General features: G+C 38.4%; 1 protein-coding gene across 1 annotated transcript; it reads right to left on the bottom strand.

Annotated features, from left to right (window-relative positions):
* Positions 1–227: 227 nt before the first annotated feature.
* LOC139944445 (UNC93-like protein MFSD11) lies at positions 228–14,758 on the bottom strand. Its single transcript, XM_071941464.1, has 11 exons — positions 14,625–14,758; positions 13,044–13,152; positions 11,513–11,771; positions 10,720–10,881; positions 9,699–9,825; positions 8,058–8,098; positions 6,023–6,088; positions 5,024–5,149; positions 3,865–4,033; positions 3,087–3,222; positions 228–2,221 (listed from the first exon to the last, which is right to left on the bottom strand). Exons 2-11 carry the CDS (start codon positions 13,131–13,133, stop codon positions 2,063–2,065), a joined length of 1,335 nt encoding a protein of 444 aa, XP_071797565.1. The 5' UTR covers positions 13,134–13,152; positions 14,625–14,758; the 3' UTR covers positions 228–2,062.
* Between the last annotated feature and the right edge of the window lie 1,368 nt (positions 14,759–16,126).

The following is a 16,126-nucleotide window of genomic DNA, read 5'->3' on the forward strand; positions in this document are numbered from 1 at the left end:
TGGCAAATTGTCCTTTAGTTTGGTTGTAACAACCAAACTCAACTCAATCATAGGTTTTCCCAAAAAACATTTCTTAAATGTGAATTCTTTTTCAAGAGGAATATTTCACCAATAAAATTGTTTAAGTACAAACTTCAAAATCAGTAAGCTTTCATATTAATATTAAATAATGATATTTGTTACCTTACCAACCCTACATTTATAACACCTTTCATTTTTGTCTTTGGGGGGGGGGGGGGAGGTCTTGAAAAGTAGAATTGTAAAGTAAAAATGGAATATTTCACTCCGACTTCTTCTAAAGCACGAAAGGCCTAAAAATCACTCACAGCACCCCCAGCAATTGCAGTAGTGCCCTGTGCTTTTGCTGTGGTGCTCTGTAAAAAGGTTCCTATACAAATTCATATTTTCCTCATGGAGGTGTATATTAATGTTGCACAGGCTGTACACTCCCCAGGGAGCTGAGATGGTTTAAGGAATGAATTAAGGCCCAGTGACTCGGTGTAATAATGTTTGAAGTGCTTAAAGACGCCCTTCGGAAGTGAAAAGCGCCACATACAGTAAAAACAGGTTATTATTATTACAAGAGAGCTATTGCTGTGCCCCTTCAGAGAGGAAGTTTAAAGCTTAGCATGATATGAATAGCCTGGCCAGCTTTTACAATCATAAATACAAATTAGCCCTGAAATTTGATGGAAAAACAAAATAACATTTTCTATATTAACTGTTAAAATTTGAATAGCTTAGGTTTTGGTTCTACATCTTCTTGAAATCTTATCTTTAAATTATTGTTTAATAATACGAGTACTGCAGAGGATATTCCACAAATTAACACTAGAGTTGACAACTTTTCATTGCAGATAAAAATTAACTACATGTAGATAAAAGAACTACATGTAGAGGGCGCACTGGCAGTTAAGCGCAAATCCTTCATATAATACCGGTTGAATTTTTAATAGAACAGCCTAAAACAAAAATTTCAAAGAAAATAATGATCCCTTATTGCTAAAATTTAAGTTCAGACCATTTGGAGCACAAAGGATTCTGGGTGAAATCCAGGTCCAAGCAATACATTACCGGCAACCATCATGGTGCGCTGATTTTTAAACAAATTTGGTACATGCTATAAAACCTGGCATAGTTTGATTAACACAGCTTGATTTCCACCATGCAAAGTTTCAAATCCTACTAAGCTTGATTTAACTTTGGATGGAACTCAGGTTGACATTAAATCTTTTTTTTTTTTGCTGTGCCCTTACAGAGAGGAAGTTTAAAGCTTAGCATGATATGAATAGCCTGGACAGCTTTTACAATCATAAATACAAATTAGCCCTGAAATTTGATGGAAAAACAAAATAACATTTTCTATATTAAATGTTAAAATTTGAATAGCTTAGGTTTTGGTTCTACATCTTCTTGAAATCTTATCTTTAAATTATTAGTTAATAATACGAGATAAAAATTAACCTTATTTTTGTAAAATATTAGTATCTCGTCAAAAAAACAAGTCACTCACTGAAACAAAATCTGCAATAAACATTGTTTTGACATGGTCAACAACCAGCACACTCACAGCACCCTCTTTTAAGAACAATAAAATATATTTGTATCATGATTTTAAAGTTTCATGGGGGGAAAAAACCACAAGCCAGTTCCACCCAGTTCCAAGATGACAAGCACTGTATGCACTGCCCCTAGAACACCAAACCACACCGTTGTACCCATAGAGTTATATAAAAGAACTACATGTAGAGGGCGCACTGGCAATGCTGCGTGCAGAAACGCGACAGGACCACAAGGAGACACGTGCGCCATTTTATAAGATGAACATTGTACACACATTGAATGAAGTAGGCCTACACATCGGTGTGTGTGTATACAATTAATACACCCTACGCTCTTTTTCTTCTTCTTTAACTTACCATATGGCCACATGCTGGGCCAGCGTACATAGGCAAATGAACCCTCTTTTTCTGATAGTTAACTTTATGGTTGTACCATATCTTTACAGATTAGTATCATCCGTTGAGGAATCCGAGCTTTGTTTCAGTGAGTCTTCCTCATGCTAGATAGATTCATAACCTTCTCGGAACTTCCTGCTTGCTGTCCACTCTACCATAGCGAAGCTGAGCGTACCCAACACGGAGAAGACCACCAGGATCAACAGCTGCCATTGGAGCATCAGTTGATTGGCGTAAAAAAAGGCAATCGCTGCAGCAAGTGACTGTAACAGATTAAGCACAAATCCTTCATATAATACTGGTTGAATTTTTAATAGAACAGCCTAAAACAAAAATTTCAAAGAAAATAATGATCCCTTATTGCTAAAATTTAAGTTCAGACCATTTGGAGCACAAAGGATTCTGGGTGAAATCCAGGTCTAAGTAATACATTACTAGCAACCATCATGGTGCGCTGATTTTTAAACGAATTTGGTACATGCTATAAAACCTGGCATAGTTGCATGTAAACTACAGCATGGCATCAATGTTTGCAGCTTGATTTCCACCATGCAAAGTTTCAAATCCTACTTAGCTTGATTTAACTTTGGATTGAACTCAGTTTGACATTAAATCTTTTTTTTTTTGAGATGGCGCTTGTGTATGTGGCTATTTTATCATCTGAGACTGGTTCCCTCCTTCTGATTAGCTCTTTTTGGGGGCTCTTTGAAACTGGGTCCTAGACCGAGTGAACTCTGTCTCGAGCCAATATGGCTCATCAGGCCAGTGACTATATCCAGTTCCCCTGGCATTAAATGACTAAGAGTGTTTCTATTCCCCCTTGACAGGACGCCAATCCATCACATGTTACTCCCCAGCACTCACAGGAACCCATTTGTGCTCCTGTGTGGAGAGCAGCGATCATGATAAAGTGCCTTGCTCATGTGCACAAGAACCCTCACTGACCATGCCAGAATTCGAACCCACATTATGCAAACAACAAAACTTGAGCCCACCTTTCCTAGACCGCTCATGACAACCCACCTAAGACTAAGGCTTTGACTTTTGTGTTTCGATTTCAACAATAAAATAGCAAGAAAAGCTACTAGAGGCTGGTTTTATGATAACGGTCTTGAACCTAGAACTCACCTGTGTAAATTTAAAGAGTGCAAAGGCAGGGGAGCTGTCTTTGGAGAAGAGATATCCCAGGATGGAATACACTTGAGTGTTAAAGCAACTATCACCAAAGCCTAGAAGGAAAGCTGTGACTAGTGCCAGGGCCAGCCTACAAGAGAGGGAGAGAGAGACGTTAAACATCAGGGTGGGTATTATTTGGTTTCCCCTTTACTTTTCAGAGTGCTCTCAAGAAATCCATAGGCAAATTACTCGGGTGTAATAAAACCCCAAGACCTTTACCTTTCTGGAACAGATGTCTTACCACTAGACCACTCTAAGATTGCCTAGTCGCTGAAGGAAGTTGGAATCCAATACTTTAGCAGTGGGCACTGAAATAATTTAATTGGTGTTACATTTGACTATAGGACAATAAACAAGCCTTGTTTCTAAAACTTGGTTCTGTGATGTGATCCTGACCTCACTGTGTGTAAAGTCACATGACCTCAACCCAATTACTTAAAATAGTTATTACTTGGTACAAGCAACGGAGAGCACTTGATAGTATAAAACATTGTGAGAAACGGCTCCCTCTGAAGTAACATAGTTTATGAGAAAGAGATAATTTCTCCCTCAAATATTAAAACACTTGAGCCTTGAAACCTTTTGTTAGGCAACTATAAGCACACAAAGATTAATTGAGTCAAAATTTGCATAGATTTGTTATTTTATACATAATAATGTTGGGATAAACCAAGTGAGAATACTGGTCTTTGACAATAAAAAATTGTAATATCACTTATGAAGCACTTACTTTGGAGGAAAATAACCTTGTACGTCAACGTCTTTGATAGGTGCCTCGGAGGGTAGGTTGATAAAACAAAAATAGAAAGCTATGATATGAGTGATGAAGCCTAGCAGGACTATGGGATCACGACCAAACTTATTGGTTCGGTTCCCCAACAATCCAAAGGTAGCTCCACCTAGAAAATAAACAATGACAAGACACGGTTTAAAAACCCTTCTAGTTATTTCTGAAGGAGTTTAAACAGGGGTGAAAGTCATTACTAGCGAAAATCTGAAACTTGGTTTAGAAACTCAAAGGGTATGTTGAAATGATGGCATTTCTACCGTTTGGTAACCCCTGGGGGTATAGATTCCAAGGAGCTTTTGAAAACAGTATCCAAAGCACCAGAGAAGTAGACAAAGAGCAGGATTTGTTTATTTGTGGAAAAAAATATTGTCTAATTTTCTTCAGCAGGCCGACATAAAAAGTATGAATTCAGCCAAAAGTCTGAACAATCTCATCTCTGTTTAACATTTGTCAAATGATACAACAGTACATGTTGTCAACAAAAAACATTCAGCATTTGGTTTGACCCATACACCAATGTGTGAAAAGCACTGTATACTCAGTACTTAGTGGGATTTGAACCCAAGAATTTGTTGCCTTTCTACCCACTGCTAAAATAGGATTCAAACTACCTCTAGTTACCAGGCAATTTGGATGGTCTGTTGGTAAGACTTATGCTCTAGAATGGAAAAGGCCGTTGGTTTGAATTCCACCCAAGTATAATTCAGACCTGTAGTATTATCTTTCAGAGGGCAATTTAACCGTCTGCAAAGGGCACTTCTATGGGAAAATCTCAAAGTCTATGGGAAGCTATTGAACAGCCTGCACAGAAGTCAAGGCCTGTGCGTGTGAATTGTTTTCAAATGACCGGGAAATTGTTGAATCAACAGTGCTTTAACACAAATTGGTGTATGCTGAAAGAAGGTTGCGGCATCCCTTCAGTAATACAAAATCAACCCTGCACGGGCCAGCCACACAACCCAAGAGAAGTGGAGGGTGGTTGTTGCCTCAACGGTAGTAGCCTACGACATTTTGGAAAAGAAACATTCAATAAAAATGAACATTCACTGATAAATAAACATAAAAGAAAACAGAAGTTTTTAGTTAGCTTGCTACATACCAAATATCTCTCCACATCCAATGAAAATTCCACAAAGGGCAACGTAACTCTTAGACTTCAGCCCAAACAGGTGGGTATTGCCAACACTTGTACCGTAAACACCGCTAAAAAATGTCAGCTCAAGACCTGAAACACAAAAGAAAAAAAGAGGGACATTTCTTAAATTAAGCTTTGATAAGATGATACGATTTGTGTCAAGCAGCCTTTGTTCGACCAGACTATCTAGCTCTTTCAGGAACTGCTTGCCATGGCAACTATAATAAATGCAATCACTTGTGATGTGGGCAGCAGTTTGGAGGGCAGCTCCACTCTCACAAGCTGGACGAGCAATGAATACTATCTGAAACATGTTTGCCCTGAATCGACCATGACCAGTATGGCATCTGTTAAATCGGCACTAAGCTGCATTAAATATCTTTATACTAATTCAAAACAAACTTACTAAAAAAACCAACATATGCACACCAATTTTTGAAGATGGTAAATTTGTATCGAGCGGTACCCGCTGCTAATACAGAGTATTTGAACTGCGTCTAGCTACCGGTCAATCTCAGTGGCCTAGTTGGTAAGACACCATTCTAGAATTGCAAGTGTTGAGGGTTCGAATCTCACAGGTTTTTTAATAACAAGGGAATCAATGTGTGGTGAAGAGGTTTTCAACTAGTGGTTTAATCCCAACGAGGCCTGGTTCTTGATAATTTTACCGAGAAATGGTAAAGCCCTCCGCCGCCCTCGGGTAAACAACTCCTTATAAGGGAATGCTGTGTGCGTCGCGCGTATCGTGTGATGTGGCACAACTGTTTCAGCCGTTGCTCTAATCCAAAAGAAATGAAGAAATTGTCTTAAAAGAACAGGTGTAAGGTCGCGTGACTCGCCCATGATTTCACACTTTTTACCGGTCGTAAACGAAGGTTTATACACACCCACGTGACGCGCTCTCCACCAATAGGAATTACCAAACTGTCTGAGGTATTAATGAATCAAAAATTAAAGTCTTACCAGTGTAGAAGAAGCATACCATTAACAGAAGCATGTGCGGCTTTTTAAGAAGTTTAAATGCGCTGACTGAAAGAAATGACAAATAATATGTTAACATATTATTTTATTTGCTTGATGAATGTAATTCTTAATATGCTATGATGAAATTTCCTGGGTAGAATGTTATGTACGAACTATTTCTCTGATAATAAAATGTTATTCTCTCCAAAAAAACATTAGCCATGTGAGTTAATGAAAGCCATTATACACTTTTGGAACAGAAAAAAAGAAAAAGTTCACAGATTTACAAATAATTTTCAGGGTTTACAGAAGGTAATGGTGAAAGACTTCTCTTGAAATATTATTCCATGAAATGCTTGACTTTTTGAGAAAACATTAAAACAATATCAATTCTCCATAGCGAGAACTACAGATTTATTTTTAAACACATGTCATAACACGGCGAAACGTGCCGAAACAAGAGTGAGCTTTACCGGTAGTTTCTCCCCACTCCGAAGACCGATTGAGCCTAATTTTCCACAGGTTTGTTATTTTAGATATAAGTTGTGATACACAAAGAGGGACTTGGACAATACTGTTTACCGAAAGTGTATAATGGCTTTAAACAGGGTGTTTCAACAAAAAGTTTATACTTAAAAAAATGCATCCCAAATGGATTTTGTATAAGTTTAATAAAATATGACACAAAGTATTGATGGACCAAGGTCATAGGTATTTAATTTTTACCAAATCAATCCTCAGCTGTTCCGCATGAGTGAATACTAGCTAATTACTTTTATTGAATTTTAATTGGCTTGTGCACAAAAGTAAAAGAATCAGAATCAGACGCAGAAGTAGGGAAAAAGAGGTATTAGTGCTTTGTTGCTCACAAACTTTCAATGACGTGACATGACAGAATGACAAGTTTGGGTATAAACATGATGGTCATCTCTGTACATTCCCCCATTTATGCACTGTATTTAGCACAACATGGTTTGTCCATAGCAGGGCTTACACACCACAACAGAGATCCTTTTCGGTATCAGAGTACCAATGTACTCACAGTGTCTCTGCAGTGCTGCAAGGGTTTCGCCAAGATTTCCCAAACATTCGCTCAACAAGAATAACAATTTTAAAAAGTGTTAGGAAGTAGGGGCCTACCAGGCTACTGGTACAAGACCTGAACAAAAAACCGATCTGGACGACCAATGACTGGTCGATCTGCTGCAAACATCCAATGTTGCATTCCTCATGATGATTTCCATTTGGCCTGCGTCCGAACTTGGTACACACATGGAGGACTAAGGGTTCATCCAATTTCCTAGCAAGTTTGTGAGCAACAAAGCACATCTCTTCTTCCCTACTTCAGCTTTTATTCAGTTTCCAACTCTTTCACTTTTGAGCGCAAGCCAATTAAAGTCAGATAAAAGTAATTAGCTAGTGTTCACTGCTGTGGAAAAGCTGAGGATTGATTTGGTAGAAATTAAAAAGCTAGGGCCTTGGACCATTACTTAGTGTCATATTTTTATAAACTCATAACAATCCATTTGATTTTTGGGGTTGAACAAAGAATTGACTAGAGTGGGATTCGAACCAACGACCTTCGGATTAATGTGCCGGCGCTCTACCAACTGAGCATCTAGCCCTATATTGGCGGTTTCCCTATCTTGTCAATATCTTTGTTCGGGGGGTGCCAGTCAGAAGCCATACAACCGTTAACTGCCGTGTAGCCAGGGATCACACCCAAATCCAAAATCCATTTGGGATACATTTTTCTATATACTTTTGTTTTAATCACCCTGTAGTAGGTACATTAAAGAGGTCTCTGATGCATTTTGGAGCAGTTTTTTTTGCTGTTTGATGTTGAGGTTTTTATTGAATAATTTAAGTATGGCATTTTTCACACATAATATTTACCAGAGTATAATAATAAAAAAATGAAATAAATTAATAATAAAAATAAACAATTCTGAACATATCGATGAACTATTTAAAAATGGCAGGTGACTAGAAATATAACATTTTAACAAGGGGGGGGGGGGGCTAAGTTACTCACTTAATGCCTCAAGAGGACCTCGTTTGACTTCAGCATCTTGGCTGTAACAAAATGATGACAAGGAATGGTTAAAACAATACACTACAAAAACGTTATATACCGCCATTTCATCAAGACCACAGCAGTTTGTGATGAAACAGAGAAACAAAAATAACGATGATACAAAATGCAAGTTAAAATCAAACAACCAAACAATTATTGTGGGAACAGGTGTGATTTCAGATGCTTTTTGAAAATAAGAAGTGAATCAGCAGAGCGCAGAGATGGGGGAGACTATTCCAAAGTTTAGGGGCGGCAAAGGAGAAGGATTTTTTCAGCAGCTGAAGCAAGAGATCTGTGAGTTGTTAAACAATCAAGTTACTGGTATCTTATCACTAAACGCCAAACCGCATAAACCTCATTTAACTGAATCTTATGATTCTAAAGTCATGAAAGTTACATTTCTTGAGATAAGCAGCCTAGTGTTAAGTGACTTTGCTCTAATACTTTTCATTCTTCTTAGTCAGCTCGACATTGATGTCAGTCAAACAATTAAATCAACTTAAACAAAATATTAACATAAACCCTTACAAAAGTCCTTCACACCATATTCCAAATCATTCCAAGTCTGCATATTAGGCATACAGCCAGGTGACACATGTTTTTGGTCGATAACACAAATGTAAATTAGTTGATTATAGATGCAATAAATCTCTGTAAATCTGTACGTGTACCACCAAATTAAGTGTATTACAGCCCTAATTAATTGGTTACACCAAATAATAATAACAATAATAACAAACATTTGTATAGCGCTTTCCACAGGCGTTTCAAAGCGCTTTAAAGGAACACGTTGCCTTGGATCGGACGAGTTGGTCAATAAAAAAGCGTTTGAAACCTTTTGTTATGAAATGTATATGGTTGAAAAGATGTTTTAAAAGTAGAATAAAATGATCCACACAAGTATCACTCAAAATTGCACGGTTTTCATTTTACGTCGCGAATTAACACGGTCGGCCACTAATTATGGGAGTCAACTTTTTGACTCCCATAAATGGCCGACCGTGTTAGTCGACGTGGTAAAACGAAAACCACGCAATTTTGAGGCATATTTGTGCAGATCATTGTATTCTACTTTTACAACCTCTTTCTAACCATATCAATTTTATAACAAACGGTTACAAACGCATTTCAAAGACCAACTCGACCTATCCAAGGCAACGTGTTCCTTTAACATTCCGAAAAGATAGATGTACTTTTAACTGAGACTTGAATGAGCTTATCAAAGATGAGCCATGGATGTACACAGGGATGGGGCTTGAAATTAACACTGGACCTCAGACACAGACACAGCAGTCTTGCGATTCCAAATTATAACAACTCACTATATTGTCTATTTTACAGAAAAATGCAAAGTGTATCCAAGAGAAACATTTGATAAATCTTGTTTTAGTGCCTATTCCAAAAACAGTTCAAAGTGGAAACTGATGGTGTTCTTCTCACTATTAATCTGGTCTTGTAAAAAATTCTCTGGTCCGGTAATCCTTCTGAGCTACAAGCCTCTGTTATTATATGTGACTTTCCCCTAAATTCAAGCCCCTGAGGGAGATGCCTCTTATACCATCCAAGTACCTGACAATCAATCTTGAAGCTATTACCAACCTGACAACTTGGATGTCTTGGTTGGAGTTATCCTGATATTGTTTTGGATTACGAAGCAGTAGAAACATTAGCACACCGATACCAGACACTGATGTCAACACAATGAAGATGGTTTGCCTCTGAGATGCTGAAACAAAATCAAAACCATTTTGTTTAGGAAACTGAATAATTATTGAAAATCCCAGTAAATAAACCACAAGGAAAACTGACTGGGTAAACTTTTGAGTAATTCTGGGTTTGCCGCTGAGATTCATAAACAAAAAAGGACACTCATTTTATCACTTTAGGCAACTGAATGAAGGCCCTGTCACACAGGCCTCGATAACGAGAATGAAAATGAGAACGTTAACAACGCACGCTCTTGATTGGTTGAATGAGCATGCTTGATTCTGCAAGGAGCAATTCAACTATTAAAAAGAATGTGTTCTCTTTGCATCATTATCTTTATCGTTGCAGTGTTACTCGGCGTTACTAACTGAAAATCAAGGATAAACCACAAGGGAAACTGACTGGGTAAACTTTGATTAATTCTCAGGATCAACAAAAAAAATATTTAAAACAGTGACATTTGAGACTCAACAACTATAAGACCCATGTTGGGTGTCTCCTTATTTTGTAAATTTGTTTGTTCAAGGGTGCTAATCAGAAGCCATTTGACCTGTAGCTGCTGAGATCACACCCAAGTTAACCTAATAACTTGTGGCAGCAAAGGGTTCAATTAACAGGAGTGCAATTTTTTACATTAAATATCAAGTTAAACCACAAGGGAAACTGATTGGGTATTTAAAATAATTTGTTTGTTGAACTGAGAAAGAATTATCAATCAAAATTAGCTAGCACTTCACCATTTATAGCTAATTGGCCACAATATCTGAAAAACGAAACACCAGTCTTTTTGTAGTATTTTCCTTGGTGTAATTTCAAATGTTCAATTTTAAATGCCGAATCTAGGTAAACATGCATCCCTACAGCTTGGACCCAACATTGTACCTTCCCCCTTGAGGAAATTAGGACATCTTACCCTCTATGTGTGTTGTATTTGTCTGACCGATTTCAAAAAAGATGAAGAGATTTCCGAAGAGTAGACTGCACTGCAACATGGCCCAGAAGATTCCACTGTTACGACCCACAGTCTCACTAGTAGAGTTAATGGTCAGGAAGTTACCCTGAGCTGTCCAGATGCCTGTTAAACAGATTCAGAGCAACATTTGGTCAACTGTTGGTCAAGGTTTTAAAAAGGTTTTTATAACAAATAAAACAGGGTGTCCAAATTGTTAACAGGATGTCCAGTACACAGACATCCCTTTGGATGAATACACTATGCATGCTGTTGAGGTGCAATTTTGGGAGGGATGCAAACGGTATCAATTTTGTCAAATGCAACCTTTTTCAAAAACAGATTTTGTTTCAAAACAACAACAGAATCCCAAACCCCTCTCCCTGTCTACCCCCAACCCAACAGTCACATATATCAATCAATCAATCAATCAATCAAAAGTTTGCTTAAAGGCATTGAGGGTTGAGGCACAGTTAAAAAGTTAGTAAGCCTACTGGGACAGGTGAGATTTATTTATGGACTGTCTTGAATGTTATAAGTGAGCTGGCATTTCTTATTAAATTTGTACAGGAAGCTTGTTCTGCATTTTGGGGCCATACAGAAAATGATCTTTTTGCAAAAGTTGAAGAGCGAACTCTTGGCAAAACAAGAGGGAGCAACTAGACATACGAAGATGTCTTAGTTGAAAACTCAAAACACAAATCCCCTTCTCCATCTACCCCCTTACATTTAAGTTTGCAAACGAGTTACTACTTACATGCTGCAGCAAATCCCAGAAACACTGACATCATATACAAAGTCCATATTTTGAGTTGAAGGAAGATAGCAATGAACCCAGTGTAGACCAAAGCGCTAACAAGCATCGTAACTCGTGGTCCTATCAGGCTAACAACAGATGGTGCTAACCAGTTGGAGAAAGCAAAGACCCCATAGATGATGGCCTGGCTGTAATAACCACTCCCACCAAAATGTTCGGAAGTTTTATTGTCATAGTCAATGCTCTCAATCACCGTTTGCTACAGGAGGAAAATTATGGAAAAAGTAAATGATCTGTGCCAGTGATTTACAAAAGACTTAAAATCAACACGGTTCCAACTATTTACTTCACTTCAAAGCAAACTGAATCAAATGAGATTGATTTCTTCTTGTACTTGTGTTTCATTTATTTTCTAATTCTGGAGCGTTGCTCCAGTTGGAGCTTATCAATTAAATCTCATAAATCAAGATCCTCCCCCAAAAGTGTGTTCTTTTCTGTTTAAACTTTAATCAATATAAAGGAACACGTTGCCTTGGATCGGTCGAGTTGGTCTTATGAAAAGCGTTTGTAACCGTTTGTTATAAAATGTATAGTTAGGCAAATAGTTAACTGTATCTCCGTTACTAGTGACAGTACAGTGTCAGTGTCAACTGTGCCTGTCTGTACACGATTTTTAATTAAGGTCAGTTATTAGCCAAGATAGTAAAAAAAAAAAAGTTTTACACTGACTATGCTGTCACTGTTGGGTTATGTTTGCTGTTGTCTGGTTATTACAAGACCCAGTGACTGGGGCCCTAGATTCTTTTTTCCCCCAAAATTTTGACATTATCGGTCAATGTCATAATTTCAAAAAAAGGAAGTAAAACAAACAGTGAACCTGTGTAAACAAACAGTGTAGGCCTGTTAATTACTCCTAGAACTACGACTCATCATGAGGTTTCGTTCGGCTATTGTCTCCCGTAACTATGAGGTTTCGTTCAGCTATCATCTCCAATCGTCTAGCGTTACAACGGGAGACGGTAGCCGAATGAAACCTCATAGTTCTAGGACTAGGAGTACCTGTTAATTGGTACACTATCGCCGTCAGGAGGAGGGTTACGTTATCGCAACTACTAGTACTACTGTAGTAGTACGTAGTACTAGTAGTAGTCTACGTAGTACTATCTAGTGTAGTACACTGTTTGGTTGACTTTGAAAACTTTAAGTTTCCCCTCCCCCTCATTTTTACAAAGGGATAGGCCCCCTATCTCTTCTCATTCTCAGTTCAGGCATTGAGTTGAGGTAAACTAGTGATATAAAGTGGTGGCGCCAAACGGAAACTTTTCCAGGTGGGCTAAACCATGGATTGCTCCATGGCTTAACACAGTGTAGCCTGGGTGTGTATACTCCTAAAACTATTTCGGTTTCGTCCGGCTATCGCCCCCAACAGTGTAGCCTGGGGTCTGTACGTCGTGTCGTGTAGTGAAAATGTAAACAACTCCCAAATTTGTTGTGTTTACTTTATTATTAGTAGATAGAGTTTAGTCTTTACCTCTATTCCTGAACTGGTCTGGAAGGCTGTGAAGAGAAACATGAACGAAAACCCCATCACAATCACGTTATACAGCATGACGTTCGCCATTGTTCCTTCTTGTAGAGATCTGACACAACGAGAAAATGTATTTATTTCACATTCTGTTCCCCAAATTCACGTGATTTGTGCTCAGTTATAGTGCAGCAGGCAGCGCAATCTATCTGAATGGTGGTTGGTGTCCTCAGGAAAAATCCCATCAATGCTGCAGCTATACGTGAAATCTGTTGAACACCAGCGACGACGGCTTCATTAAGACTTGTTTCAGTCCTTTGTGTATTTCGGTTCTGCTGTTTCTCTTTCACTTTGACACAAATATATTATTATTATAAAGATGCACGATTCCAAAAAGTACAAAGAATTTTTCCGGGGAAAAAGTATTTGTTTGTCTTCACTTACTCTCCACTTTCCAAATTTACGAATCGGGTCTGCCAAAATTCTAGAAGGGACTACTTGAAAAGGTAAGTTTAGTCTAGGCTTACGATAGCAGTCACATGACTTTTTAATCAGAGGGGGTGGGGGGGGGGGGGTACAAGCCTGTGCTTTATCTCTCAGGGCGTTTTACTCTTCACGTCACAGACCCTGTACCCGGCAACTTTACCATGACTTTGCTAATGTAGTGTACTACTGTTATCATCGCACGACATAGCTCGTGTTTCATGCACAGTTGCTAATTTCAAGTATTCAATTATGGCTCTTTGATTTCAATTCAAAGTGACATCATGGAAACCTGAAAGCGCGTTTTTAAAGAACTTTATAGCGTTGTAGCCGTCTAGTAAAAACTGGAGGAAAAACAAACCTTTCCAAAATATGTCACTTAATTAAGATAATAAACGGGGAGCGCGTCTATTCACAAGCGAAATGACACCATGAAAATGTGTCCGTCCAATCATGTTGCAGCCGCGGGGAGTTTTCCCACCTGAGGCTAGGTGTATCAATATACTGAGATTATACTAATGAATAATTGTATAACAAACAAGTTAAGTCGCAGTGTAGGAAGTTAAAAAAACTTCAAGCCGCGCCAAATTTAATTTCAATTCAATTCAGATACACATTCACTTTATTTCCATACTTAATATGCAAATTATAGGCATGTCAAGCAAAAATAAATTTACAGTTGGGGACTTTGGAACGCTAGGTGGCAGTAGACTTACCAGTAGTCTGGTCCCCTGACCAAAGATTCCTGGACGTCTCTTGTTAAAAATCTTAGGTCAGGTATCACCCACGGTTAAAAATAGAGCATGACGCAACTTGTCAGGGTCGGGGTCATCTCCAGGGAAACCATGTCTGCACTAGTTCGTTGCGACAACGTAACCCTCCTCCCGACGGCCGCCAGGCCGGAGGGTTACGAGATTATTTTGATCGGCAATTAATTACAATCTGGTTCAACACGTATAATTTCGACAGCTAGTCACCAGATTTGCCCCATTTTACCACTTTCAAAAATCATGAAACTTAATCCTCAATCAATGTCTAATGAACCCTCAAGTTAAAACACCTTTGAAAAAATATTTTTGAAGAAAATAAAGGACAAAAACTTACCAGATCCCGGAGCGATTTCCCAGGTTTATATATTTTAAACTGTTCGCATCGCTTTGCAAACGCCTTTATTCAGGCACAACGCCTGCATTGGCAATAGCTGGCATAAAAACTCTTGGATCTACACCCGACAGGACTGACATTACGATTCCATACCGAACATCAACGATATTGTCCGAATGTTGACGACAACACGTTCGGAACATTTTGGATAACTTCGAAAAAGAAGGAATTCCTCCTTTTTGGTCACGTGATTTTGGGTGATAACGGACCATAAATTCGACAGCCTAGTCGGAAATCTTTGGGTCTGGGAACCAGACTAACTTACCAGGTAAATTTCCATTGTTTTCGTATTTCTGATCATGCGCACATTACCGAGAACATTGGATTTTGGTAAGTCTGCTGCCACCAAGCGTCTCAAAAGTCTCCCATTGACATTCTGCTCAATGAGTTTGGGAATGTTTTTCTTCTTTTGCAAGACTCTTTTATGTTCTATGTCGACCAATAACAACATGCATGTTCAATAATACTTATGTATTACATTTATTTTATCTATATTTTATACAACACCCACAGCGGCAAGCGCCAACAAACGGATGGATGAAAAAAACCGGTAATAATTTACAATAAAAAACTTTATAGGTTTAAAAACACTTGACACTATCGGTAATTGTCAAAGACCAGTGTTTCTCACTTGGTGTACCTCAATATATACATAAAATAAACCTATGGAAATTTGAGCTCCCTTGGTCCTCCAAGTTACGAGATAACAATGAAAGAAAAAACACCCTTGTCACATGAAGTTGGGCCTTTTTACGAAAACAATGTTTATCCCTGGTTGTACGTGATGGACCTTGCCCTTCCCTCATTTTGTCATTGTTAATTACAAATTCACACCATGGAACTACCTGCACTTGGAGTCGGTGGCCCACAACCACTGCACCCAAATAAAGAATATTAATTTTGAAACTTAGCATGGTGGAGATACAATCTAGTAAGGTTGGCAGTAACACCATGTACATGAGTAGGATTTGAAACTTTGCATGGTGGAGATACAATCTAGTAAGGTTTGCAGTGACACCATGTACATGAGTAGGATTTGAAACTTTGCATGGTGGAGATGCAATCTAGTAAGGTTTGCAGTAACACCATGTACATGAGTAGGATTTGAAACTTTGCATGGTGGAGATACAATCTAGTAAGGTTTGCAGTAACACCATGTACATGAGTAGAATTTGAAACTTTGCATGGTGGAGATACAATCTAGTAAGGTTTGCAGTAACACCATACATGAGTAGGATTTGAAACTTTGCATGGTGGAGATACAATCTAGTAAGGTTTGTGCTAACACCATGTACTTGAGTAGGATTTGAAACTTTGTACAGTGGAGATACAATCTAGTAAGGTTTGTGCTAACACCATGTACTTGAGTAGGGTTTGAAACTTTGTACAGTGGAGATACAATCTAGTAAGGTTTGCAGTAACACCATGTACATGAGTAGGAT

The sequence above is a fragment of the Asterias amurensis genome, chromosome 11 (assembly GCF_032118995.1).
Source record: "Asterias amurensis chromosome 11, ASM3211899v1".
Classification (NCBI taxonomy): Eukaryota; Metazoa; Echinodermata; class Asteroidea; order Forcipulatida; family Asteriidae; genus Asterias; species Asterias amurensis.